This window comes from Somniosus microcephalus, chromosome 21 (assembly GCF_052327205.1).
Source record: "Somniosus microcephalus isolate GS21.2 chromosome 21, FLI_Smic_1.0, whole genome shotgun sequence".
Lineage (NCBI taxonomy): Eukaryota > Metazoa > Chordata > Chondrichthyes > Squaliformes > Somniosidae > Somniosus > Somniosus microcephalus.
The window spans coordinates 16,820,951-16,845,627 of NC_141007.1; the positions used below are offsets into that span (position 1 = coordinate 16,820,951).

Genomic DNA, 24,677 nt, shown 5'->3' on the forward strand with positions numbered 1-24,677 from the left:
GCGCTCGCCCTCTCTGGGCTCAGGCGCAAAGAACGGGTGTTTTGGGCGAGGGGCCAGAAAGGCGGCCAGTGCCTTTGGAACCGGAACCCAGCGGGAGTCAGCGCCTCTGGGAGAGCGGGGGAGGGGGAAGTGGCTAAAAAAAGGTTACATGCAGAGCCCGTGTCCCGGAGCTGGGGTTCGGGCTGCCCAGCCCCAGTTGCCGAGACCGAGCTGTATTCTAATAGCTCAAACAACAAGAGGGGACAAGGAGGAGAGGCAATGCACCCCATGGTTGAATAGCTGGCAGAAACTCACCTTCTGGGCTCACAAATGATGAATGCCACTTGGCCGAGGAAGTAAGTTGTGTCTAGGACAGGCGGTGCCTCCCTTAGTACCAGATGTATATACCGAAAGCACCCGAGAGGTGATCTAACTGAGGTGTTGAAGATGATTAAAGGATTTGATAGGCTAGAGAGAGAATCTATTTCCTCTGGTGGGGGGAGTCCAGAACAAGGGGGCATAACCTTCAAATTAGAGCCAGGCCGTTCAGGGGTGATGTCAGGAAGCACTTCTTCACACAAAGGCTAGCGGAAATCTCGAACTCTTCCTCAAAGGGCTGTGGATGCTGGGGGTCAATTGGAGTTTTCAAAACTGAGATCGACAGATTTTTGTTCGGCACGAATACCAAGGGATATGGGGCAAAGGTGGGTAAATGGAGTTAAGATGCAGATCAGCCCTCATCTAATGGAAAGGTGGAGCAGGCTCGAGGGGCTGAAGGGCCTCCCCCCATTCCCATGTTCCTCAGATCAGGCTTCAACCTCTTGACAGTTTAATGAAGGATAACAAGGTGTCACAACCTTGTGCAAAAATCAAACCAGCTCCTTTATTGCAACAAAACTGATCAACTGTAACAAATGCTAAGCACCAGCAGCATCAGCCCGGGGGGGGCTGTCCTGAGCTCTGAGGCTGTCAATCATTCTGAGTGACGATGGGGGGGGGGGGGGGGGCAGCCAATCACAGCCTGTGCCTACACTCCCCCCCAGTCAGTGTCACTCAAGGGCAACTCCTTGGCACAAAGCAGCTGCTGGGCCCTGGGTTACTGTTAGCACTTGGCAACCAGCCCGAAACCAGGCAAGGGGACAATGGGAGGGGGCAAGGGGACAATGGGAGGGGGCAAGGGGACAATGGGAGGGGGCAAGGGGACAATGGGAGGGGGCAAGGGGACAGAGCAAGGGGTCAATGGGAGGGGGCAAGGGGACAATGGGAGGGGGCAAGGGGACAATGGGAGGGGGAATGGGACAGAGCAAGGGGTCAATGGGTGGGAGGGGGGGGGATGAAGCACTTTGAATATCTTGGTCTGACAGCTCTGGTTATTCCGCACATGCACAAAGTGATTGCCCCCGCCCCCGCCCCCTCCACCCCACACTTAAACTGGGCATTTACCGACTGATACTTCAATCGGCCGGTCAGCACAGAGCCGTGAGCTCCCCGCTGCTCAGTGTTAGAGCAGTGATACAGCGGGCACTGTTGGTGCTGGCACCTGGCGAGGTGCAAACACCGCACGCTATTTATTAGTGCCCATGGTCAGCTGGCATAGCAGCCATGCATGGGGAGGAAGGGGGGGGGCCACCAGGGACAGGAGGGGCTACGACACGCTTCATCCTGTGGGGGAAGGGCAGGGGGGGGCGAGTCGCGTCAGTTCTCGAGAAATAGATCTATTAAAAACAAACCTCAGGGTAGAAATTCATCCTTGGGTGACAGCGCAAACCGGGCGGAATCGCTTCGACCGCCCGTTCTAAGCCCAGCCCAATATTCACCTCCAATGTTATCAAATAAAGAGTTAGATCTTCAACGATCGGGAACTTGGCCCGTCAGCTCCCTCAGCTGGTGAGTCTCCGATACATCAGTCAACTTTCAAATCTTCCCAATGTTTCACTTTGCCGAAATGTCACCTTCGGAAAAGACCCGGCTCGGTCTTTCTCTCGGTCCTCCCCCAATATCCCCCCCCCAGCTCTCGTCAGTCCGCCACCTCGCTGTAGTAATATTTCTGGGCATTCTCGGACATCTTCCAGCCCCCGGCTCGGAACTCGATGATCTCCAGCAGCAGCAGGCGGGACAGGGAGGAGGGCCGGTCCTGGAGCAGGAAACCATCTCGCAGCTGGCAGAAGAGATCGTCCATCCGCTGGGTGTTCATCCGCTGCAGCTGCTCCCCAATACGGTGCAACTGCAACACCAGGCAGTCCACCTAGAGACAGACGCAGGGCTCAGGTAATCAAACACCTACTTATATTTATATACAGCACCTCGAACAGAGCAAAACGTCCCAAGGTGCTTCGCAGGAGCGTTATCAACCAAATACTGACACCGAGCCACATGAGGAGATATTAGGGCAGGTGACCAAAAGCTTGGTCAAAGAGGTCGGCTTTAAGGAGTGTCTTAAAAGGAGGAAAGAGAGGTAGAGAGGTTTAGGCAGGGAATTCCAGAGTAGGGCCCAGGCAACAGACGGCATGGCCACCAATGGTGGAGCGATTATAATCAGGGATGCTCAATATCTCGGGGGGTTGTGGGGCTGGAGGAGGTTACAGAGATAGGAAGGGGCGAGGCCATGGAGGGATTTGAAAACAAGGATGAGAATTTTGAAATCGAGACACTGCTTAACCGGGAGCCAATGTAGGTCAGCGAGGACAGGGGTGATGGGTGAACGGGACTTGGTGCGAGTTAGGACACGGGCAGCCGAGTTTTGGATGACCTCAAGTTTACGTAGGGTGGAATGTGGGAGACCAGCCAGGAGTGTGTTGGAATAGTCAAGTCTAGAGGTAACAGAGGCATGGATGAAGGCTTCAGCAGCAGATGAGCTGAGGCAGGGGCGGAGACGGGCGATGTTAAAGAGGTGGAAATAGGCGGTCTTAGTGATGGTGCAGATGCGGTCAGTAGCTCATCTTTGGGTCAAATATGACACCAAGGTTGCGAACAGTTTGGTAATGATGCAGGAACAGGAAGAGAAGCCATTGCAGGTGATCCTCTGGCTACAACTAGATAGATAAGAATGGAACCAGGCGAGTGCAGTCCCACCCAGCTGGACGACGGTGGAGGAGGATGGTGTGGTCAACTGTGTCGAAGGCTGCAGACAGGTCGTGAAGGATGAGGAGGGATAGTTTACCACGGTCACAGCCACATAGAATGTCATTTGTGATTTTGATAAGAGTTATTTCAGTACTGTGGCAGGGGCGGAAACCTGATTGAGGGGATTCAAACATGGAGTTCCGGGAATGATGGGCACGGATTTGGGAGGCGACAGCACGTTCAGGAATTTGAAGATGGGGCGGTAGTTTGCAAGGACGGAGGGGTCAAGGATTGTTTTGTTTGAGAGGGGTGATGACGGCAGATTTAAGGGAGAGGGGGACAGCACCTGAGGAGAGAGAACCAGTAACAATATCAGCGAACATGGGGGCCAGGAAGGGAAGTTGGGTGGTCAGCAGTTTGGTGAGAATAGGGTCGAGGGAGCAGGAGGTGGGTCTCATGGACAAGACGAGCTCGGAGAGGGCATGAGGGGAGATAGAAGAGAAACTGGAGAAAGATTTCAGTTCAGGGCTAGGGCAGAGGGGAACCTTGGAGGAAGTTTGACCCAGCGGGCTAAGGGAAAGGAGGGAAGCGATTGGTCTCAATCTTGATGACAAAGAACTCCATGAGCTCCTTTTTAAAAAATTCATTTATGGGATGTGGGCGTCGCTGGCAAGGCCAGCATTTATTGCCCATCCCTAATTGCCCTCGAGAAGGTGGTGGTGAGCCGCCTTCGCCTTGAACCGCTGCAGTCCGTGTGGTGAAGGTGCTCCCACAGTGCTGTTAGGGAGGGAGTTCCAGGATTTTGACCCAGCGACGATGAAGGATCGGCGATATACTACCAAGTCAGGATGATGTGTGACTCAGAGGGGAACTTGGAGGTGGTGGTGTTCCCATGCGCCTGCTGCCCTTGTCCTTCTAGGTGGAAGAGGTCGCAGGTTTGGGAGGTGCTGCCGAAGAAGCCTTGGTGGGTTGCTGCAGTGTATCTTGTTGTTGGAGGTGAGGGTGGAGGAGTCAGGGGAAAGGGGTTTAAGAAGACAGTTTGCAGTAGAGAAAAGAAGCCTGGGGTTATCTTTGCATTCCAGAATGATTCTGGAATAGTGAGCAGTTTTGGCCGAGGAGAGATGGACCCGATAGTGCTTTATGTGATCCAGCCAGATCTGGCCATGAATGGCTAAACCAGTTGTCCCTGTTTGCGTCCCATGGACTTAAGGGAGTGGCGATGAGGGCCGTACCAGAGGGACTGGCCGGGGTGAGAGAGAGTGTAATTGTTTTAATGGGGACTAGGGCACCAAAGGTGGAGGCGAGGGTGTGGTTGAGCTGATCAGTAGCTGCAGAAATGTCATAGTGAATGGAGGGTCAAAGACTAGACCGTTGGGATTTTGAAAGAGCAGTTGTCAGTGAATTGGGAGAGAGTTTATTCTAGGGTCGGACACAGAAGGAAGTAGGATTGGGAGGGGGAAGAGGGATGTGGATGGAGAGCGATACAAGGAAGTGATCAGAGATGGCCTTACTGTGATTGACAGGATGGCAGTAGCGAGGCCACCTGAGATGGCGAGGTCGAGGAGGGGGCCGTGAATATGGGTAGGAGAGTTTATATGGAGGGAGAGATTTAGGGAGGATAGGAGGGCAGAGGAGAGAGAGAACATGATGAGCTGAGCTGGAAGTTGAAATCACCGAGTATGAGAAGTCGCTCGGTGCAGAGGCTGAGGGAGGAAAGCGGTGAAGATATCTCGGTGAGAAAAATTTTATGGTACTTGGGTGGGCGGTAGAGATTGAGGATTTTAAATGAGAGGCGAGAGGGGTGGAACAAGGTGAGATGCTCAAAGGAGGAGATGGTCCCAGAGGAGTAGGGGGCAGGCCAAGGTGTGATTTGGTGACGAGAGCCACACCGCCACCACGGCGGTCTGAGCGGGGCAGGTAGTGGACGGTATAGCCAGGCGGGGAGGCTTCATTAAGGGAGAAGGTGTCGTTGCCTCTCAGCCAGGTTTCCATCAAGGCCATGATGTCGGTGCAATCATCCACAATAAGCTCATGGATGGCAAGGGCCTTGTTCACAAGTGAACAGACATTCAGGAGGGAGATGCGGAGAGGGGCAGTAGTAGCTGATCCAGTGGCAGAGTCCAAAGGGTCAGCATTGGGAGGGGCGAGCAGGATGGGAAGGAGGTAGGAAAGATTAGCCCCCAGCGGGCACACTGGGTGGGAAGGTCGGCGAGAGAGTAGGATGGGGCAGCTGGGGTTGCTGCTCGTACGGAGGCAGCGACGAGTGCCTCGATGGGCCCTTCGGAGAATGACGAGAGGCACAGAGGGAAGCTGTAGGCTTATCTAAGAGGGAGTCAAGCCTGGGACAGCGGCAGGAGAGTAGGAAGGTCGGGAGCGCTGAAGGGTTGGGGTAGGGATTTGAGGAGGAGAGTATGAAATAGGAGGGGAGAAATGAAATGAGGCATGACGACAAGGGAGAGAGATCTAGGAGGGGTAAAGAAGAAAAAAAGGGGAGAAAAATGGAAGTGGTGGGATCAGACCATCTCCAGACAGACAGAGAGAGAGAAACAGGGCCCAGCGTATTTCAACACGTTTCCTTCCTCACCTCCTCTTCGTTCTGCAGCGAGTCAGGCTGGGCGAGACGCATCAAGCAGTCGTACACGGGGTTAACCAGCGCCATCATGGGCATGTTATTCACCTGAAACATAAAACAGCTGTGAGCCCTCAGGCCTGCGGCAGATCCACCCTGCGCCCCCGGCAGATCCACCCTGCGCCCCCGGCAGATCCACCCTGCGCCCCCAGCTCCGCTCTGAATCCGGCAGCAATGATCCACCCGGGCGCGCGCTCAGGCTGGGCCAGGAGACGGTGGGCAAATGGCAGCTAACACGTGCGCCATCCGATGATCACCTCGGTGGGGGGACTCCTGGCACAGCACGTTGCCCAATGCTTGTGCCTCTTGCTGTGCCAGTCTGTCGTCCACCCGAGACGGCGGGCAAGCACCAGCGGGTGCACCGAGTGACTAGCCTCAGGTTACTACGCCGCCATCGGCAAGCAGGCTACCGTCCCCTCCTGGGAGGAGGTGAGCACAGCAACAGTCTAACACTCAGCAACAACCTGCATATATATAGCGCCCTCGATGAAGAAAAACGCCCCAAGGTGCTTCACAGGGGCGCAGTCATTATAAACGGAGAGCGAGCGAACGAGCAACAGGAGGAGATGTCAGACAATGAATTCGGTTTCAGGGTCCAGGCTGGTTTCTCGCCTGCCCATCAGACCCTGGCAATCCTCAAGCCCACCAGGCACACACCAACACAGACCAGAGCAAAGGCAGGCAGGTAATGGGCTCCCACATCGCTCCTGCTGTCACTCTGGAGCCGGCAGCTCCAGGGGCCTGTGGGGGATTCCCGCTAAAACCACCAGGTCACCACCTGGTCAGAATAAGATGGCCCATCGACCTCTGGATGTTAAAATCAAAGCCCTGCATACTTACGATCTGCTCCATTTCATCTTCACACACAGGCGAACCTTTCATACGACTGGTTCAAATCTAACGACTGCCAGTGACAGCACCAGAGTGTTCTAACTGAGAGTCTTATACTGAGGGTGGGGTATGTGAGAGAGTGTTATTACTGAGAGTCTTATACTGAGGGTGGGGTATGTGAGAGAGTGTTATTACTGGGAGTCCGATACTGAGGGTGGGGTATGTGAGAGAGTGTTATTACTGGGAGTCTGATACTGAGGGTGGGGTATGTGAGAGAGTGTTATTACTGGGAGTCAGATATTGAGGGTGGGGTATGTGAGAGAGTGTTATTACTGGGAGTCTGATACTGAGGGTGGGGTATGTGAGAGAGTGTTATTACTGGGAGTCTGATACTGAGGGTGGGGTCTGTGTGAGAGTGTTATTACTGGGAGTCTGATACTGAGGGTGGGGTCTGTGTGAGAGTGTGTTATTACTGGGAGTCCGATACTGAGGGTGGGGTATGTGAGAGTGTGTTATTACTGGGAGTCTAATACTGAGGGTGGGGTATGAGAGAGAGTGTTATTACTGGGAGTCTGATACTGAGGGTGGGGTCTGTGAGAGAGTGTTATTACTGGGAGTCTGATACTGAGGGTGGGGTCTGTGAGAGAGTGTTATTACTGAGAGTCTTATACTGAGGGTGGGGTATGTGAGAGAGTGTTATTACTGGGAGTCCGATACTGAGGGTGGGGTATGTGAGAGAGTGTTATTACTGGGAGTCCGATACTGAGGGTGGGGTATGTGAGAGAGTGTTATTACTGGGAGTCTGATACTGAGGGTGGGGTCTGTGTGAGAGTGTTATTACTGGGAGTCTAATACTGAGGGTGGGGTATGTGAGAGAGTGTTATTACTGGGAGTCTGATACTGAGGGTGGGGTCTGTGTGAGAGTGTTATTACTGGGAGTCTAATACTGAGGGTGGGGTATGTGAGAGAGTGTTATTACTGGGAGTCTGATACTGAGGGTGGGGTCTGTGAGAGTGTGTTATTACTGGGAGTCCGATACTGAGGGTGGGGTCTGTGAGAGAGTGTTATTACTGGGAGTCCGATACTGAGGGTGGGGTATGTGAGAGTGTGTTATTACTGCGAGTCAGATACTGAGGGTGGGGTATGTGAGAGTGTGTTATTACTGGGAGTCTGATACTGAGGGTGGGGTATGTGAGAGAGTGTTATTACTGGGAGTCCGATACTGAGGGTGGGGTATGTGAGAGTGTGTTATTACTGCGAGTCAGATACTGAGGGTGGGGTCTGTGAGAGTGTGTTATTACTGGGAGTCCGATACTGAGGGTGGGGTATGTGAGAGTGTGTTATTACTGGGAGTCAGATACTGAGGGTGGGGTCTGTGTGAGAGTGTTATTACTGGGAGTCCGATACTGAGGGTGGGGTATGTGAGAGTGTGTTATTACTGGGAGTCTAATACTGAGGGTGGGGTATGTGAGAGTGTGTTATTACTGGGAGTCTAATACTGAGGGTGGGGTATGTGAGAGTGTGTTATTACTGGGAGTCTAATACTGAGGGTGGGGTATGTGAGAGAGTGTTATTACTGGGAGTCTAATACTGAGGGTGGGGTATGTGAGAGAGGGTTATTACTGGGAGTCTGATACTGAGGGTGGGGTATGTGAGGGAGTGTTATTACTGGGAGTCTGATACTGAGGGTGGGGTATGTGAGAGTGTGTTATTACTGGGAGTCTAATACTGAGGGTGGGGTATGTGAGAGTGTGTTATTACTGGGAGTCTAATACTGAGGGTGGGGTATGTGAGAGTGTGTTATTACTGGGAGTCTAATACTGAGGGTGGGGTATGTGAGAGTGTGTTATTACTGGGAGTCTAATACTGAGGGTGGGGTATGTGAGGGAGTGTTATTACTGGGAGTCTGATACTGAGGGTGGGGTATGTGAGAGTGTGTTATTACTGGGAGTCTGATACTGAGGGTGGGGTATGTGAGAGAGTGTTATTACTGGGAGTCTGATACTGAGGGTGGGGTATGTGAGAGAGTTATTACTGGGAGTTATACTGAGGGTGGGGTATGTGAGAGAGTGTTATTACTGCGAGTCAGATACTGAGGGTGGGGTCTGTGAGAGTGTGTTATTACTGGGAGTCCGATACTGAGGGTGGGGTATGTGAGAGTGTGTTATTACTGGGAGTCTGATACTGAAGGTGGGGTATGTGAGAGAGTGTTATTACTGGGAGTCCGATACTGAGGGTGGGGTATGTGAGAGAGTGTTATTACTGGGAGTCTGATACTGAGGGTGGGGTCTGTGAGGGAGTGTTATTACTGGGAGTCCGATACTGAGGGTGGGGTATGCGAGAGAGTGTTATTACTGGGAGTCCGATACTGAGGGTGGGGTATGTGAGAGAGTGTTATTACTGGGAGTCCGATACTGAGGGTGGGGTCTGTGAGAGAGTGTTATTACTGGGAGTCTGATACTGAGGGTGGGGTATGTGAGAGAGTGTTATTACTGGGAGTCCGATACTGAGGGTGGGGTATGCGAGAGAGTGTTATTACTGGGAGTCCGATACTGAGGGTGGGGTATGTGAGAGTGTGTTATTACTGGGAGTCTGATACTGAGGGTGGGGTCTGTGAGGGAGTGTTATTACTGGGAGTCTGATACTGAGGGTGGGGTATGTGAGAGAGTGTTATTACTGGGAGTGATACTCAGGGTGGGGTATGTGAGAGAGTGTTATTACTGGGAGTCTGATACTGAGGGTGGGGTATGTGAGTGTGTGTTATTACTGGGAGTCTGATACTGAGGGTGGGGTCTGTGAGAGAGTGTTATTACTGGGAGTCCGATACTGAGGGTGGGGTATGTGAGAGAGTGTTATTACTGGGAGTCCGATACCGAGGGTGGGGTATGTGAGAGTGTTATTACTGGGAGTCCGATACTGAGGGTGGGGTATGTGAGAGAGTGTTATTACTGGGAGTCCGATACTGAGGGTGGGGTATGTGAGAGAGTGTTATTACTGGGAGTCTGATACTGAGGGTGGGGTATGTGAGAGAGTGTTATTACTGGGAGTCTGATACTGAGGGTGGGGTATGTGAGAGAGTGTTATTACTGGGAGTCAGATACTGAGGGTGGGGTATGTGAGAGAGTGTTATTACTGGGAGTCCGATACTGAGGGTGGGGTATGTGAGAGAGTGTTATTACTGGGAGTCAGATATTGAGGGTGGGGTATGTGAGAGAGTGTTATTACTGGGAGTCAGATATTGAGGGTGGGGTATGTGAGAGAGTGTTATTACTGGGAGTCCGATACTGAGGGTGGGGTATGTGAGAGAGTGTTATTACTGGGAGTCTGATACTGAGGGTGGGGTATGTGAGAGAGTGTTATTACTGGGAGTCCGATACTGAGGGTGGGGTCTGTGAGAGAGTGTTATTACTGGGAGTCCGATACTGAGGGTGGGGTATGTGAGAGTGTGTTATTACTGGGAGTCTGATACTGAGGGTGGGGTATGTGAGAGTGTGTTATTACTGGGAGTCTGATACTGAGGGTGGGGTATGTGAGAGAGTGTTATTACTGGGAGTCAGATACTGAGGGTGGGGTATGTGAGAGAGTGTTATTACTGGGAGTCCGATACTGAGGGTGGGGTATGTGAGAGAGTGTTATTACTGGGAGTCCGATACTGAGGGTGGGGTGAGTGTTCTTACTGGGAACTATTAGTTGCTGTATTGAGCAGCTCTCAGGCCATGGCCCAAGCCCCTCGGTTTTGGGATGGGACGCTCACCTTCAGGTAATCGAAGATGTTGCAGATGAAGGTGACCAGACAGACCCATTCGTTCACAGAGCGCTCGCGGACCTGCTCCTTCACCAGGAATTCCTGCTGCAGTCGGATCAGGATGTTACGCCGGAAGTTGCTGTTCCCACTCTGCTTGTTCTCAGCCTGGAAACGGGAATGAAAAATCAGAACAAGAGCCTGACCCTGGGATAGGGCCTGTACTGGAGCAGGGAGCCTGACCCTGGGATAGGGCCTGTACTGGAGCACGGAGCCTGACCCTGGGATAGGGCCTGTACTGGAGCACGGAGCCTGACCCTGGGATAGGGACTGTACTGGAGCACGGAGCCTGACCCTGGGATAGGGCCTGTACTGGAGCACGGAGCCTGACCCTGGGATAGGGCCTGTACTGGAGCACGGAGCCTGACCCTGGGATAGGGCCTGTACTGGAGCACGGAGCCTGACCCTGGGATAGGGCCTGTACAGGAGCAGGGAGCCTGACCCTGGGATAGGGACTGTACTGGAGCACGGAGCCTGACCCTGGGATAGGGCCTGTACTGGAGCACGGAGCCTGACCCTGGGATAGGGCCTGTACTGGAGCAGGGAGCCTGACCCTGGGATAGGGCCTGTACTGGAGCACGGAGCCTGACCCTGGGATAGGGCCTGTACTGGAGCACGGAGCCTGACCCTGGGATAGGGCCTGTACTGGAGCACGGAGCCTGACCCTGGGATAGGGCCTGTACTGGAGCACGGAGCCTGACCCTGGGATAGGGCCTGTACAGGAGCAGGGAGCCTGACCCTGGGATAGGGCCTGTACTGGAGCACGGAGCCTGACCCTGGGATAGGGCCTGTACTGGAGCACGGAGCCTGACCCTGGGATAGGGCCTGTACTGGAGCACGGAGCCTGACCCTGGGATAGGGCCTGTACAGGAGCAGGGAGCCTGACCCTGGGATAGGGCCTGTACTGGAGCAGGGAGCCTGACCCTGGGATAGGGCCTGTACTGGAAGAGGGAGCCTGACCCTGGGTTAGGGCCTGTACTGGAGCACGGAGCCTGACCCTGGGATAGGGCCTGTACTGGAGCCGGGAGTATGAGCCCGGGATAGGGCCTGTACTGGAAGAGGGAGCCTGACTATAGCCAGGGAATGTTTAAGGTTCAGGGGAGAGGGCATTACAGGAACACGGCAGCTCGTGGTATTCCTGTGCTATTCGACTTCAGGTGGCATCACTCGACACTCAATTTACAGCGGGTGGGGCGGGGGTGGTGGGGGGGTCTGCGGCTGGATAGCAATGAGGCTCAGAAACCCTGGCTGGCTTCCCCCCTCCCCAGCCCAGGGTCACGGAGACCAACTGCATGGCCCCCAGAGGAGAATCCAGCCAGCTCCCTGTCTCTGCCCCACGCAAACACAAGACAGGAGAGCAGCCGAGAGACACAAAGGGGGCTCGTCACCTCCAGCACCTGGCTCCAAACCCCAGCACGGACTGATGGGACCTCGCTTCCCGTCTACCTGCTGGGTGTAGGGTTCCTGCATGAAGCAGTGTCGGGCAGTCTCAATAATTAATAAACTGTCTGTGACTGGCCGTGAAATGAGCAATTTCACTCGGAGAAGGCCCATGAATGTTTTGGGAGGAAACAGGAGCTGAATTTAGTCACAATAGGTCACAGTGTCAACAAGTGAGACTGGAAAAACAATGTTTTGTTGGAACAACGTAGATTACAGGGCGATATGATAGAAGTGTTTAAAATTATGAAAGGATGGGACAGGGTGGATGGAAGCAGACTGTCCAGTAGTCGAGGGGCCTAGAACGAGGGACCACGGATATAAGGTTAAATGTCAGAGATTTAGAACAGAGGGCAGGAGAAACTTCTTCACACACATAGGCGTGAGGCTGTAGAATTCACTGCCAGGGTTAGTGGGTGAGGTAGAAACTGCGTCAACATTCAAGATTAGTTTGGAGAGGTGGATGAAGGAAAAGAGAAAGAGGGAGGGGGGCGCGCGAGGGAGGGGGGCGCGAGGGAGGGGGGCGCGAGCGTGAAAGAGAGGAAGAGAATGAAGAGAGAGTGACAGAGAAAGAGAAAGAAATAGAGAGGAGAGAAGGCGAGAAAAGAAGAAAGGAGAGAAAGAATGGGAGAGAGACATGCCTTTGTACAGCATCTTTCACAACCTCAGGACGTCCCAAAGCGCTTTACAGCCAATGAAGTACCGTTCGAGTGTGGTCACTGTTGTAGGAAACGCAGCAGCTAATTTGCGCACAGCAAGCTCCCACTAACAGCAATGTGATAATGACCAGATCATCTGTTTTTTTGTTATGTTGAGGGATAAATATTGGCCAGGACACCGGGGAGAACTCCCCCTGCTCTTCTTTGAAATAGTGGCCGTGGGATCTTTTACATCCACCTGAGAGAGCAGACGGGGCCTCGGTTTAACGTCTCATCCAAAGGGATATGGGAACAGAGCAGGTAAAGGTGATTCGAGCTATTTGTTCGTGTGGTGAGTAAATGCAACATGGGCTGGTTGGGCCGAATAGCCCGTTTCCATATTGGGCCGTCGATATATTTCTAGGAGTGTCTCCCGACTCGATGCCGATTTCTGACTCTGCGAGCCCCGTGCAGTAAGTGTGGGGGATGGGTGTCCATACGCTCAGTCCGAGGTCTCTGCACCGTACCTGTACGATGGTGTAGCAAATACGCCCGGCTTCTTTACTGAACACCAGGTCCTTCATGGACTGCTCGACTATCACAGCGGCCACTTTCTCCAGGTCCACCGAGGCAGGTTCTGTGAAACGAGAATCGCAGAAACTTTTAAGCCTCGTCCCCCATCGGCCCTCCGTACCTCGGAGCTTACCCTCCCTCCAGCGACACTCTTCATTCAGACACTGGGAGGCGCACAAGAGCAGCCCCGTCCTTTCCACTCGGAGCCCGGCCTTTCCCAGTGGGGCACCCGACAGCTCAGGCCTGTCGATTATTATCTGAGATTTACTCCAGTCTTAGAATGAGACAGCACAGGAGGAGTCCATTCGGCCCATTGTGCCTGTGCCGGCTCTTTGAACGAGCTCTCCAATTAGTCCCATGCCCCCTGCTCTTTCCCCACAGCCCCGCAAATTTCTTTCTTTTCGAGTACATATCCAATTCCCTTTTAAAAGTTTTATCTAGGCACAGAAGGAGGCCATTCAGCCCCTCGAGCCTGTGCCTCCATTCAGTTAGATTATGGCTGATCTGTGTCTTAACTCCATTTACCCTTTTTGGTTCCGTAACCCTTGTAATACTTACCCAATAAAAATCGACAATCTCAGTTCTGAAATTTTCAATTGACCCCACTCCCGGCCTCAACAACCTCTTGGGGGACGAGAGTTCCAGATTTCCAGCACTCTCTGTGAAGAAGTGCTTCCCCGACACGAGAATTGGAGAATTCCAGCCGATTCGCTCACTGACCTTTCAGCGCCGTTTTCAGCAGTTGTTGCGTCTCCGCATCGAACGACTGGATCTTGTAATCGTCCTTGGCTGAATTTTCCATGGCTGTTGCTGCAGGTCATGCGTGCAGACACTTCAGAGACAGACTGGGGAGGAAGGATGAGCAGGTCAGTGGGCAGACGTCAGCGACAGGCAGCCAGACAGCAACAGGGAGGCAGACAGCGACAGTCCAACTCAGGACAACTGGACACACCACGGGACAATCATTCCCGCTCTCGTTGCTCTGGTTTACTTGTGCTCGACAGACTGAGGGACATTAGAGCTGGGGATAGGACACTTTCCAACTCAACCACCCACTGTCCCATCAAACATTCGCAGGGCAGGTACAGCACGGGTTAGATACAGAGTAAAGCTCCCTCTACACTGTCCCATCAAACACTCCCAGGGCAGGTACAGCACGGGTTAGATACAGAGTAAAGCTTCTTCTACACTGTCCCATCAAACACTCCCAGGGCAGGTACAGCACGGGTTAGATACAGAGTAAAGCTCCCTCTACACTGCCCCATCAAACACTCCCAGGGCAGGTACAGCACGGGTTAGATACAGAGTAAAGCTCCCTCTACACTGTCCCATCAAACACTCCCAGGGCAGGTACAGCACGGGTTAGATACAGAGTAAAGCTCCCTCTACACTGCCCCATCAAACACTCCCAGGGCAGGTACAGCACGGGTTAGATACAGAGTAAAGCTCCCTCTACACTGTCCCTTCAAGCACTCCCAGGGCAGGTACAGCACGGGTTAGATACAGAGTAAAGCTCCCTCTACACTGTCCCATCAAACACTCCCAGGGCAGGTACAGCACGGGTTAGATACAGAGTAAAGCTCCCTCTACACTGTCCCATCAAACACTCCCAGGGCAGGTACAGCACGGGTTAGATACAGAGTAAAGCTTCCTCTACACTGTCCCATCAAACACTCCCAGGGCAGGTACAGTACGGGTTAGATACAGAGTAAAGCTCCCTCTACACTGTTCCATCAAACACTCCCAGGGCAGGTACAGCACGGGTTAGATACAGAGTAAAGCTCCCTCTACACTGTCCCCATCAAACACTCCCAGGGCAGGTACAGTACGGGTTAGATACAGAGTAAAGCTCCCTCTACACTGTCCCATCAAACACTCCCAGGGCAGGTACAGCACGGGTTAGATACAGAGTAAAGCTCCCTCTACACTGTTCCATCAAACACTCCCAGGGCAGGTACAGCACGGGTTAGATACAGAGTAAAGCTCCCTCTACACTGTCCCCATCAAACACTCCCAGGGCAGGTACAGTACGGGTTAGATACAGAGTAAAGCTCCCTCTACACTGTCCCATCAAACACTCCCAGGGCAGGTACAGCACGGGTTAGATACAGAGTAAAGCTCCTTCTACACTGTCCCATCAAACACTCCCAGGGCAGGTACAGCACGGGTTAGATACAGAGTAAAGCTCCCTCTACACTGCGTAACTTCAGGAATGTGACTTTTCTCAATTTGCCACGCATCCTGTGGGCTGTGTGAGTGAGGTTGCTGATTGGTGCCAAGTCAGGAGTAGTTCCATGCTGTGGGTCCATGCCCTCTACAAGTCGGACTGAAGCCGCTCTACACCGGCGCTGCAGACTCGGGAGAGAAGATACTTTGCTTCTATCGGTCTGACTGGATTTCAGCACAGGCCCCAGGTGAAGGCCAGTGTCCAGCCCACAGCACCACCCGCTGCCCTCGCTGCAACCTGCTTCACCAGATTACCGGCTCCACGGGCACCAGGAACACTCCGCCAGCTCACCCAAGCCACCACTCTTCATGTGTCAACCTAATCAAGGGAGTGTCAACGGGCTATTCGACTGCAAGCGGCACCTGAACAAGTCTGATTCTGTGCTCAGCCAAATCCGTAGTGGGCCACGTGGAGAGGGAGGGGAACCGGGCCAGGTCGCAGTTCAGTTTTAACAATTAATGCACAGTGCGTGCTGGGATAGGCGGGGCCGCTAGCAAAGAAAATGACATCCACATTTCAACCGACCGGCCAGAAAGCAGGAAACACCAGGAGACATTCAGAATAAACGCCGAAGGCAAACCAGGAAATTGCAAAACTCGGGAAGGGAAAGGATACAGTGGGGGGGGGGGGGGGGGGTGTGCAGAGATGGTGATGGATACAGGAAGGGGCCCAGAGATGGTGATGGATACAGGAGGGGGGACAGAGATGGTGATGGATACAGGAGGGGGGGCAGAGATGGTGATGGATACAGGAGGGGGGCCAGAGATGGTGATGGATACAGGAGGGGGGACAGAGATGGTGATGGATACAGGAGGGGGGGCAGAGATGGTGATGGATACAGGAGGGGGGCCAGAGATGGTGATGGATACAGGAGGGGGGACAGAGATGGTGATGGATACAGGAGGGGGGGCAGAGATGGTGATGGACACAGGAGGGGGGGCAGAGATGGTGATGGATACAGGAGGGGGGCCAGAGATGGTGATGGATACAGGAGGGGGGCCCAGAGATGGTGATGGATACAGGAGGGGGGCCCAGAGATGGTGATGGATACAGGAGGGGGGCCCAGAGATGGTGATGGATACAGGAGGGGGGGCAGAGATGGTGATGGATACAGGAGGGGGGCCCAGAGATGGTGATGGATACAGGAGGGGGGGCAGAGATGGTGATGGACACAGGAAGGGGGCCCAGAGATGGTGATGGACACAGGAGGGGGGCCAGAGATGGTGATGGACACAGGAAGGGGGCCCAGAGATGGTGATGGATACAGGAGGGGGGGCAAAGATGGTGATGGATACAGGAGGGGGGGGCAGAGATGGTGATGGATACAGGAGGGGGGGCAGAGATGGTGATGGATACAGGAGGGGGGGCAGAGATGGTGATGGATACAGGAGGGGGGGCAGAGATGGTGATGGATACAGGAGGGGGGCCAGAGATGGTGATGGATACAGGAGGGGGGGCAGAGATGGTGATGGATACAGGAGGGGGGGCAGAGATGGTGATGGATACAGGAGGGGGGGCAGAGATGGTGATGGATACAGGAGGGGGGGCAGAGATGGTGATGGATACAGGAGGGGGGGGGTGCAGAGATGGTGATGGACACAGGAGGGGGAGGGGCAGAGATGGTGATGGACACAGGAGGGGGGGCAGAGATGGTGATGGACACAGGAGGGGGGGCAGAGATGGTGATGGATACAGGAGGGGGGCCAGAGATGGTGATGGATACAGGAGGGGGGGGGTGCAGAGATGGTGATGGACACAGGAGGGGGGGTGCAGAGATGGTGATGGACACAGGAGGGGGGGCAGAGATGGTGATGGACACAGGAGGGGGGGGTGCAGAGATGGTGATGGATACAGGAGGGGGGGCAGAGATGGTGATGGATACAGGAGGGGGGCCAGAGATGGTGATGGACACAGGAGGGGGGGGTGCAGAGATGGTGATGGACACAGGAGGGGGAGGGGCAGAGATGGTGATGGACACAGGAGGGGGCCCAGAGATGGTGATGGATACAGGAGGGGGGCCAGAGATGGTGATGGATACAGGAGGGGGGCCCAGAGATGGTGATGGATACAGGAGGGGGGCCAGAGATGGTGATGGATACAGGAGGGGGGGTGCAGAGATGGTGATGGATACAGGAGGGGGGCCAGAGATGGTGATGGATACAGGAGGGGGGGTGCAGAGATGGTGATGGACACAGGAGGGGGGCCAGAGATGGTGATGGATACAGGAGGGGGGGTGCAGAGATGGTGATGGACACAGGAGGGGGAGGGGCAGAGATGGTGATGGATACAGGAGGGGGGGTGCAGAGATGGTGATGGACACAGGAGGGGGAGGGGCAGAGATGGTGATGGATACAGGAGGGGGAGGGGCAGAGATGGTGATGGATACAGGAGGGGGAGAGGCAGAGCTGAGGGTGCGCATGCTATTAGAAGCAGTGTAGCATTGATGTGCTTTGATAAACAGGCCCTCACTGGGCCAACTCTGTCTCTAACCTGTGCTGGACCTGACCGAACACATCCCAAGGGCCCAGTAATACTCCCACTGCACAGCTAACTATCCCAGCACCCTCACACACAGTAAAAACAGCAAATACACAGCCGCCCGCTCAGTGTCGACAAAGAGCAGGGTCTGGTTAAAGTTTCCGGTGCGTCCAGAAACCATCATTACGCCCGATCTCCCTGAACCGATTCTGCTGCAAGGTCTCGGGGTGAAAGGTTAACCCTGTACTTGCTCGGTCTGATGCTGAAGGGTCTGTTGCATATTTTGGATTCACCGTTTTTCTTTGTATCTATATTTTTGTTTATTCATTCTCGGGATGTGGGCGTCGCTGGCAAAGCCGGCATTTCTTACCCATCCCTAGTAGCCCTGAGGTGGTGGTGGGCCTTCTTGTAGCAACCTGATGGGCTACTTCAGAGGGCAGTTCAGAGTCAACCACATTGCTGTGGGGCTGGAGTCACATATAGGCCAGACTGGGTAAGGACAGCAGATTTCCTTCCCTAAAGGACATGATTATTTTTACCGCCCCCGTCCCAAATTTGCCCCCAATCCACCGCCCCCTATCCCGACCCACCTCCCCTGTTCCAACCCACCTGCCCCGCCCCGACCCACCTGCCCCGCCCCCACCCCGACCCACCTCCCCCGTCCCCGCCCCACCTCCCCTGCCCCGACCCACCTGCCCCGCCCCGACCCACCTGCCCCTCTCCCCTGCCCCGACCCACCTGCCCCTCTCCCCTTCCCGACCCACCTCCCCCGCCCCCGCCCACCTGCCCTGACCCACCTGCCCCTCTCCCCTGCCCCGACCCACCTGCCCCTCTCCCCTGCCCCGACCCACCTGCCCCTCTCCCCTTCCCGACCCACCTCCCCCGCCCCCGCCCACCTGCCCTGCCCCGACCCACCTGCCCCTCTCCCCTTCCCGACCCACCGCCCCCGCCCACCTGCCCTGCCCCGACCCACCTGCCCCTCTCCCCTGCCCCGACCCACCGCCTCCGGAGTTACCAGCATCCACTGTCAAAGTCTGCCAGTATGTAAAGGGCTGATGATCTGGATTTCCACAGCTCCTCTGCGGGTCAGCCTCCTTACTGGTCTCCAGAGAAGCAGGGAGCGTCCTGTGCCCGGCCAGGGGAAGGAGGCAACAGGGCCCCAGTCTGAAAGCCCGCCCACTTTGCACACAATGGGCCTGCCACAGTCTGCCAGCTCAGCAATGCGCTTGGCTGTGGCTGGCGGCACTGAGTGGGGATCAGGAGGATCGCAATTCCACACTGCCTTTGTCTGCTGAAGGCCAAGGGTTTAATTCATCCGTTCCTGTTCGATGGAGCTCGACAAAGGTCAAACTCAGCCACTGGGAATTTTAGATAAACAGGGAACAAATGAAAATGTTGAAAAGTGTTGCGTCTCTCTATCTTTCCGCTCCTCTCCTGTAGGTGCTGACTCGTACTGGGGTGCGGGTTCCACAGGCTCTGGCCGTCTTCCCGATATCTCAGCCAAGTTGCCATCCTACTTGGGTGAACCCCAGCAGCGAATATCAGTGGGCTATTTGACCTTGGGAGGCACCAGAGCGCGATCCCATTCTCACCTGGTGTCAGCCGTGGCTCAGTGGGCAGCACCCTCACCTCTGGGTCCAGAAGGTTGTGGGTTCAAGTCCCACTCCAGAGACTTGAGCACAAAATCCAGGCTGACACTCCCAGTGCAGTGCTGAGGGAGTGCTGCACTGTCGTAGGTGCCATCTTTCGGATGAGATGTTAAACTGAGGCCCTGTCTGCACTCTGTTAGACGTAAATGATCCCGTTGCCACTATTTCGAAGAAGAGGAAGGGAGTTCTCTCCAGTGTCCTGGCCAACCAACACCACTCTAAAAACAGATTATCTGGTCATTATCAGACTGCCGTTTGTGGGATCTTTTTGTGCACAAATTGGCTGCCGTATTTCCTACATTACAACAGTGACTACATTTCAAAAAGTACTTCATTGGCTGTAAAGTGCTTTGGGACATCCTGAGATGCTTTAGCCGGATCCCATTCTCGCACGACGTCTGCACCAAAAGGAGGCACTGGCGGGCACTGGAGGAACGGGAAGCCCGGCTGGTTTTTGCCCTCCCTGGGTGCTGGGCACCGAGACTAGCTGTGCTGACTGAGATCAGCCAACTCAGCGCAGGCTGCCCCCACCGAGGTTTAGCTAGTGAGTAATTGAAGCACAGCGAGCAGGAAGGACCCACATTTGACTCCTGGTCTATGTAGCTCGTCAATCGAGGCGTCGCTAAGCAACAGCCTCAGCCCCTTCCCTCCGCAGAGAGTGAGCCAGGAGGATCCCAGCGTCGCTAAGCAACAGCCTCAGGCCCCTCCCCTCCGCAGAAAGTGAGCCAGGAGGATCCCAGTTCCCGCTCACTATCCAGCAATTACCCCAGCTGGAAAACGAGTGTGTGGGGACATCGGGCCGAGGGGCAGAATAGGGCTTGGCCAACCAAGCTTGTCCGCACTCACTCAACACCAACTTACATTTATATAGCGCCTTTAATGTAGTAAAACGTCCCAAGGCGCGTCACAGGAGCGTCATAAAACAACATTTGACACCGAGCCGCATAAGGAGAAATTAGGGGAGATGACCAAAAACTTGGTCAAAGAGGTAGGATTTAAGGAGGAAAGAGGCGGTGAGGTTTAGGGAGGGAGTTCCAGAGCTTAGGGCCTAGACAGCTAAAGGCACAGCCGCCAATGGTGGAGCGATTAAATTCAGGGATGATCAAGCGGAGCGCAGCGATCTTGGGGGGGTTGTGGGGCTGGAGGAGGTTACAGAGATAGGGAGGGGCGAGGCCATGGAGGGATTTGAAAACAAGGATGAGAATTTTGAAATCGAGGCGCTGCTTAACCAGGAGCCAATGTAGGTCAGTGAGCACAGGGGTGATGGGCGAACGGGACTTGGTGCGAGTTAGGACACGGGCCACCGAGTTTTGGATGACCTCAAGTTTATGTAGGGTAGAATGTGGGAGGCCAGCCCGGAGTGTGTTGGAATAGTCAAGTCTAGAGGTAACAAAGGCTGCCTCATGAATGAGGTACCAGAGGAGGAGTGAAGTCTGTGTATCAATACAGCAACAGGTGTAAACAGCTTCAGGAGGGAGGGGGAGAAAGGAAGGGAGAAAACTCAGGAATCACACTTGGAGCCCCTGGATTTCAGTACACCACCAGACAGTGTGTCTACCGTCTAGCCACAGAGGCACGGGGCCTGCTGTTAGATATCCAGCCAAACAGCAGCTTTCAAAGTTTGATCAACGAGTGTGAAAATCAGATAGCGAAGTTGGACTAATCGTCTAACTGCCTCATTGACACATAGAAAGAAAGAACTGGAATTAAATAGTGCCTTTCACGCCCTCAGGGGTGCCCCCTTCGAAAGACCAGCACTCCCTCAGTACTGCCTCTCCGCCAGTGCAGCGCTCCCTCAGTACTGCCCCTCCGACAGTGCAGCGCTCCCTCAGTACTGCCCCTTCGAAAGACCAGCACTCCCTCAGTACTGCCTCTCTGCCAGTGCAGCGCTCCCTCAGTACTGCCCCTCCGACAGTGCAGCGCTCCCTCAGTACTGCTTCTCTGCCAGTGCAGCGCTCCCTCAGTACTGCCCCACCGACAGTGCAGCGCTCCCTCAGTACTGCTTCTCTGCCAGTGCAGCGCTCCCTCAGTACTGCCCCTCCGACAGTGCAGCGCTCCCTCAGTACTGCTTCTCTGCCAGTGCAGCGCTCCCTCAGTACTGCCTCTCTGCCAGTGCAGCGCTCCCTCAGTACTGCCTCTCTGCCAGTGCAGCGCTCCCTCAGTACTGCCCCTCCGACAGTGCAGCGCTCCCTCAGTACTGCCCCTTCGAAAGACCAGCACTCCCTCAGTACTGCCTCTCTGCCAGTGCAGCGCTCCCTCAGTACTGCCCCTCCGACAGTGCAGCGCTCCCTCAGTACTGCCCCTCCGACAGTGCAGCGCTCCCTCAGTACTGCCTCTCTGCCAGTGCAGCGCTCCCTCAGTACTGCCTCTCTGCCAGTGCAGCACTCCCTCAGTACTGCCCCTCTGCCAGTGCAGCGCTCCCTCAGTACTGCCTCTCTGCCAGTGCAGCGCTCCCTCAGTACTGCCTCTCTGCCAGTGCAGCGCTCCCTCAGTACTGACCCTTCGACAGTGCAGCGTTCCCTCAGTACTGACCCTCCGACAGTGCAGCGCTCCCTCAGTACTGCCTCTCTGCCAGTGCAGCGCTCCCTCAGTACTGCCTCTCTGCCAGTGCAGCGCTCCCTCAGTACTGACCCTTCGACAGTGCAGCGCTCCCTCAGTACTGACCCTCCGACAGTGCAGCGCTCCCTCAGTACTGCCTCTCTGCCAGTGCAGCGCTCCCTCAGTACTGCCTCTCTGCCAGTGCAGCGCTCCCTCAGTACTGACCCTTCGACAGTGCAGCGCTCCCTCAGTACTGACCCTCCGACAGTGCAGCACTCCCTCAGTACTGCCTCTCTGCCAGTGCAGCGCTCCCTCAGTACTGCCCCTCCAACAATGCAGCACTCCCTCAGTACTGCCCCTCCGACAGTGCAGCGCTCCCTCAGTACTGCCTCTCTGCCAGTGCAGCGCTCCCTCAGTACTGACCCTTCGACAGTGCAGCGCTCCCTCAGTACTGCACTGAAGTGTCGGCCTGGATTAGATGCTCAAGTCTTTAGAGCAGGCTTGAACCCGCCAGCTTCTGACTCAGAGGTGAGAGAGCTGCCACTGAGTCGGGGTGGCATGGCCAGTGAATGGTAATGTGGGTCTCAGGTGAAGGGCTCTGGGTGTGAGTAAAGCTCCAGAACCATCCTGTAAAGCTCACACTCGACTGGAGAGACAGACTCTGGCTGCAATGGGACTGGGAATCTACCCTCCAACACTGGCTGTTGGGCCTCTCTTAAATCTTTGCCAGCTGTGAATTACTCACATAACAACTTTTAAAATAGTTTATGAAATGTAGTTTTTCTACACCTGTGGTGCCTCACTAGTGTCCCCAGATGAGGGGGAGATGGGGGATGAGAATCTCCAGCCCAACCTGTTCCTGGTCACTGGCCAGTGACCCCTGTTGTAAAGTGTGCATATTAGCAAGCGAGTGAGTGTGAGAGTAAGAGAGAATAAGTGTGTATGAGTGAGAAAGTGAGTGTGTGTGAGGGAATGTGTGTTAGGTTTGAGAGAGAGTGTGTGTTAGAGTGCGAGAGTGTGTGTGTGCGAGAGTGTGTGTGAGTGCGAGTGAGTGCGAGTGCGTGAGTGCGAGAGAGAATGAGTGTGAGAGTGTGAGTGTGAATGAATGAGTGTGAATGTTAGTGTGAGTATGTGAATGTTAGTGTGAGAGTGCGTGTGTGAACGTTAGTGAGTGTGTGAGTATGTGAATGTTAGTGTGAGAGTACGTGTGTGTGTGAATGTTAGTGTGAGAGTGCGTGTGTGAGTGTGAATGTTAGTGTGAGAGTGCGTGTGAGAGTGTGAATGTTAGTGTGAGAGTGCGTGTGTGAATGTTAGTGTGCGAGTGCGTGTGTGAATGTTAGTGTGAGAGTGCGTGTGTGAGTGTGAATGTTAGTGTGAGAGTGCGTGTGTGAGAGTGTGAATGTTAGTGTGAGAGTGAATGTTAGTGTGAGTACACATTAGACAGGATCAGGATCTTGGCTGTGATGCCTCCCGCGGCCGAATTGCCTGCCAACGCTCGCCGCTTTGCCTTAACCCCGAAAAGCGAGCCACTGGGCCGGGGTAGCGGGAGAGCTGCCCATGGCCATGGAGCCCGGGCCCCAGCAGCCAGTGCCGGCCGGTCGGCCCTGTTGACCACCTGGACGAGGCGGTGGACCGGGCGGGCGGGGGAGGAAGCCCCGGAAACTGACACCGCCTGCGGCACTCACCTGGCGGCGGCTCCGGGACCGGGATCAGATCTTCTTGGAGTCCGAGTCGGGCTGCTGGGTGTAAAGGAAGATCAGGAGCAGGGTCAGCACCAGGAGGATCAGGAGCAGGAACGGGACAAACTCCAGCATCGAGTGCAGGTGCGGGATGGGCATCGCTGGGCGGCGAGAGGCTCGGGCTCCGGGTGCTCAGTGCCCGAGACTCGGCAAATGCAAGAATCCCTCCACCATCACCACCAGCCCCAGCCCCAGCTCGCACACTGCTTCCTCCTCGTCATTTCCTTACACGTGGAAACTCACCAGCCTCCCTCTGCTCTCTCTCTCTCTCTCTCTCTCTCTCTCTCTCGCTTTGTCTCCAGTCCCAAACTTCACTCGTTGCTTTCAAACCACCCAGCCCTGCAATTTCCCGGCAATAGACACCCCCAGCAAGACCCCGGCCAAGAGAAGCCTTTTCAGATGATGGGGGAGGGGGCTTTTTTTGATATTGGAGCTGTCATCTTAAGCATATGACTGTAGAAAAGAGAAGGCTGAGGGGTGACCTGATAGAGGTCTTTAAAGTTATGAAAACGTTTGCTAGGGTAGACGTGGAGAAGAGGTTTCCACTTGTGGGGAAGAGCAAAATTAGGGGCCATAAATATAAGATAGTCACTAATAAACCCAATAGGGAATTCAGGAGAAATTTCTTTCCCCAGAGAGGTGAGAATGTGGAACTCGCTACCACAGGGAGTGGTTGAGGTGAATAGTATCGATGCATTTAAGGGGAGGCTATTTAAACACATGAGGGAGGAGGGAATAGCAGGCTATGCTGGTAGGGGTGGGAGGAGGCTCGTGTGGAGGATAAACACAGGCCAGTTGGGCCGAATGGCCTGTTTCGGTGCTGTACATTCTATGTAGTTCTTTGTAAATGTCAATGGTCACGGCGCAGGGGCTCATCCCAGTCACATGCAAAACCTAGAAAAACTTTTGTTTCTGATCCTCACTAAGATGAGTTCCACGGTATAGAAAAGTATTTGTGACTTAAAAAAAAATTATAATACCTTGTCCCAACAATTTATAATTTCTTTGCACCCTTGTGCAGAGGAGATTTACCAGAATGCTTCCAGGGATGAGGGACTTCAGTTATGTAGAGGGACTAGAGAAGCTGGAGT

At 54.5% G+C, this 24,677-nt stretch overlaps 1 protein-coding gene across 2 annotated transcripts; it reads right to left on the reverse strand.

Moving 5' to 3' along the window:
- Positions 1–843: 843 nt before the first annotated feature.
- mif4gdb (MIF4G domain containing b) lies at positions 844–23,940 on the reverse strand. Of its 2 annotated transcripts, none has more exons than XM_085963268.1 (6): positions 23,830–23,940; positions 13,676–13,800; positions 12,910–13,019; positions 10,257–10,412; positions 5,627–5,719; positions 844–2,224 (listed from the first exon to the last, which is right to left on the reverse strand). In XM_085963268.1, exons 2-6 carry the CDS (start codon positions 13,755–13,757, stop codon positions 1,997–1,999), a joined length of 669 nt encoding a protein of 222 aa, XP_085819394.1. In that variant the 5' UTR covers positions 13,758–13,800; positions 23,830–23,940; the 3' UTR covers positions 844–1,996. The 2 variants fall into 2 exon arrangements, with proteins under 2 accessions (XP_085819394.1, XP_085819393.1); XM_085963267.1 differs by lacking the exon at positions 23,830–23,940 and adding an exon at positions 23,533–23,807.
- Between the last annotated feature and the right edge of the window lie 737 nt (positions 23,941–24,677).

Bases quoted from the DNA above. Each gene is read 5' to 3' on its own strand.
- mif4gdb (XM_085963268.1), bottom strand. From the start codon at position 13,757: ATGGAAAATTCAGCCAAGGACGATTACAAGATCCAGTCGTTCGATGCG. The intron at 5,720-10,256 runs GTGAGCGTCCCA...TTTATGTTTCAG, and splicing joins ACATCTTCGATTACCTGAAG to GTGAATAACATGCCCATGAT. The intron at 2,225-5,626 runs GTGAGGAAGGAA...GTCTGTCTCTAG, and splicing joins CGCTGCAGAACGAAGAGGAG to GTGGACTGCCTGGTGTTGCA.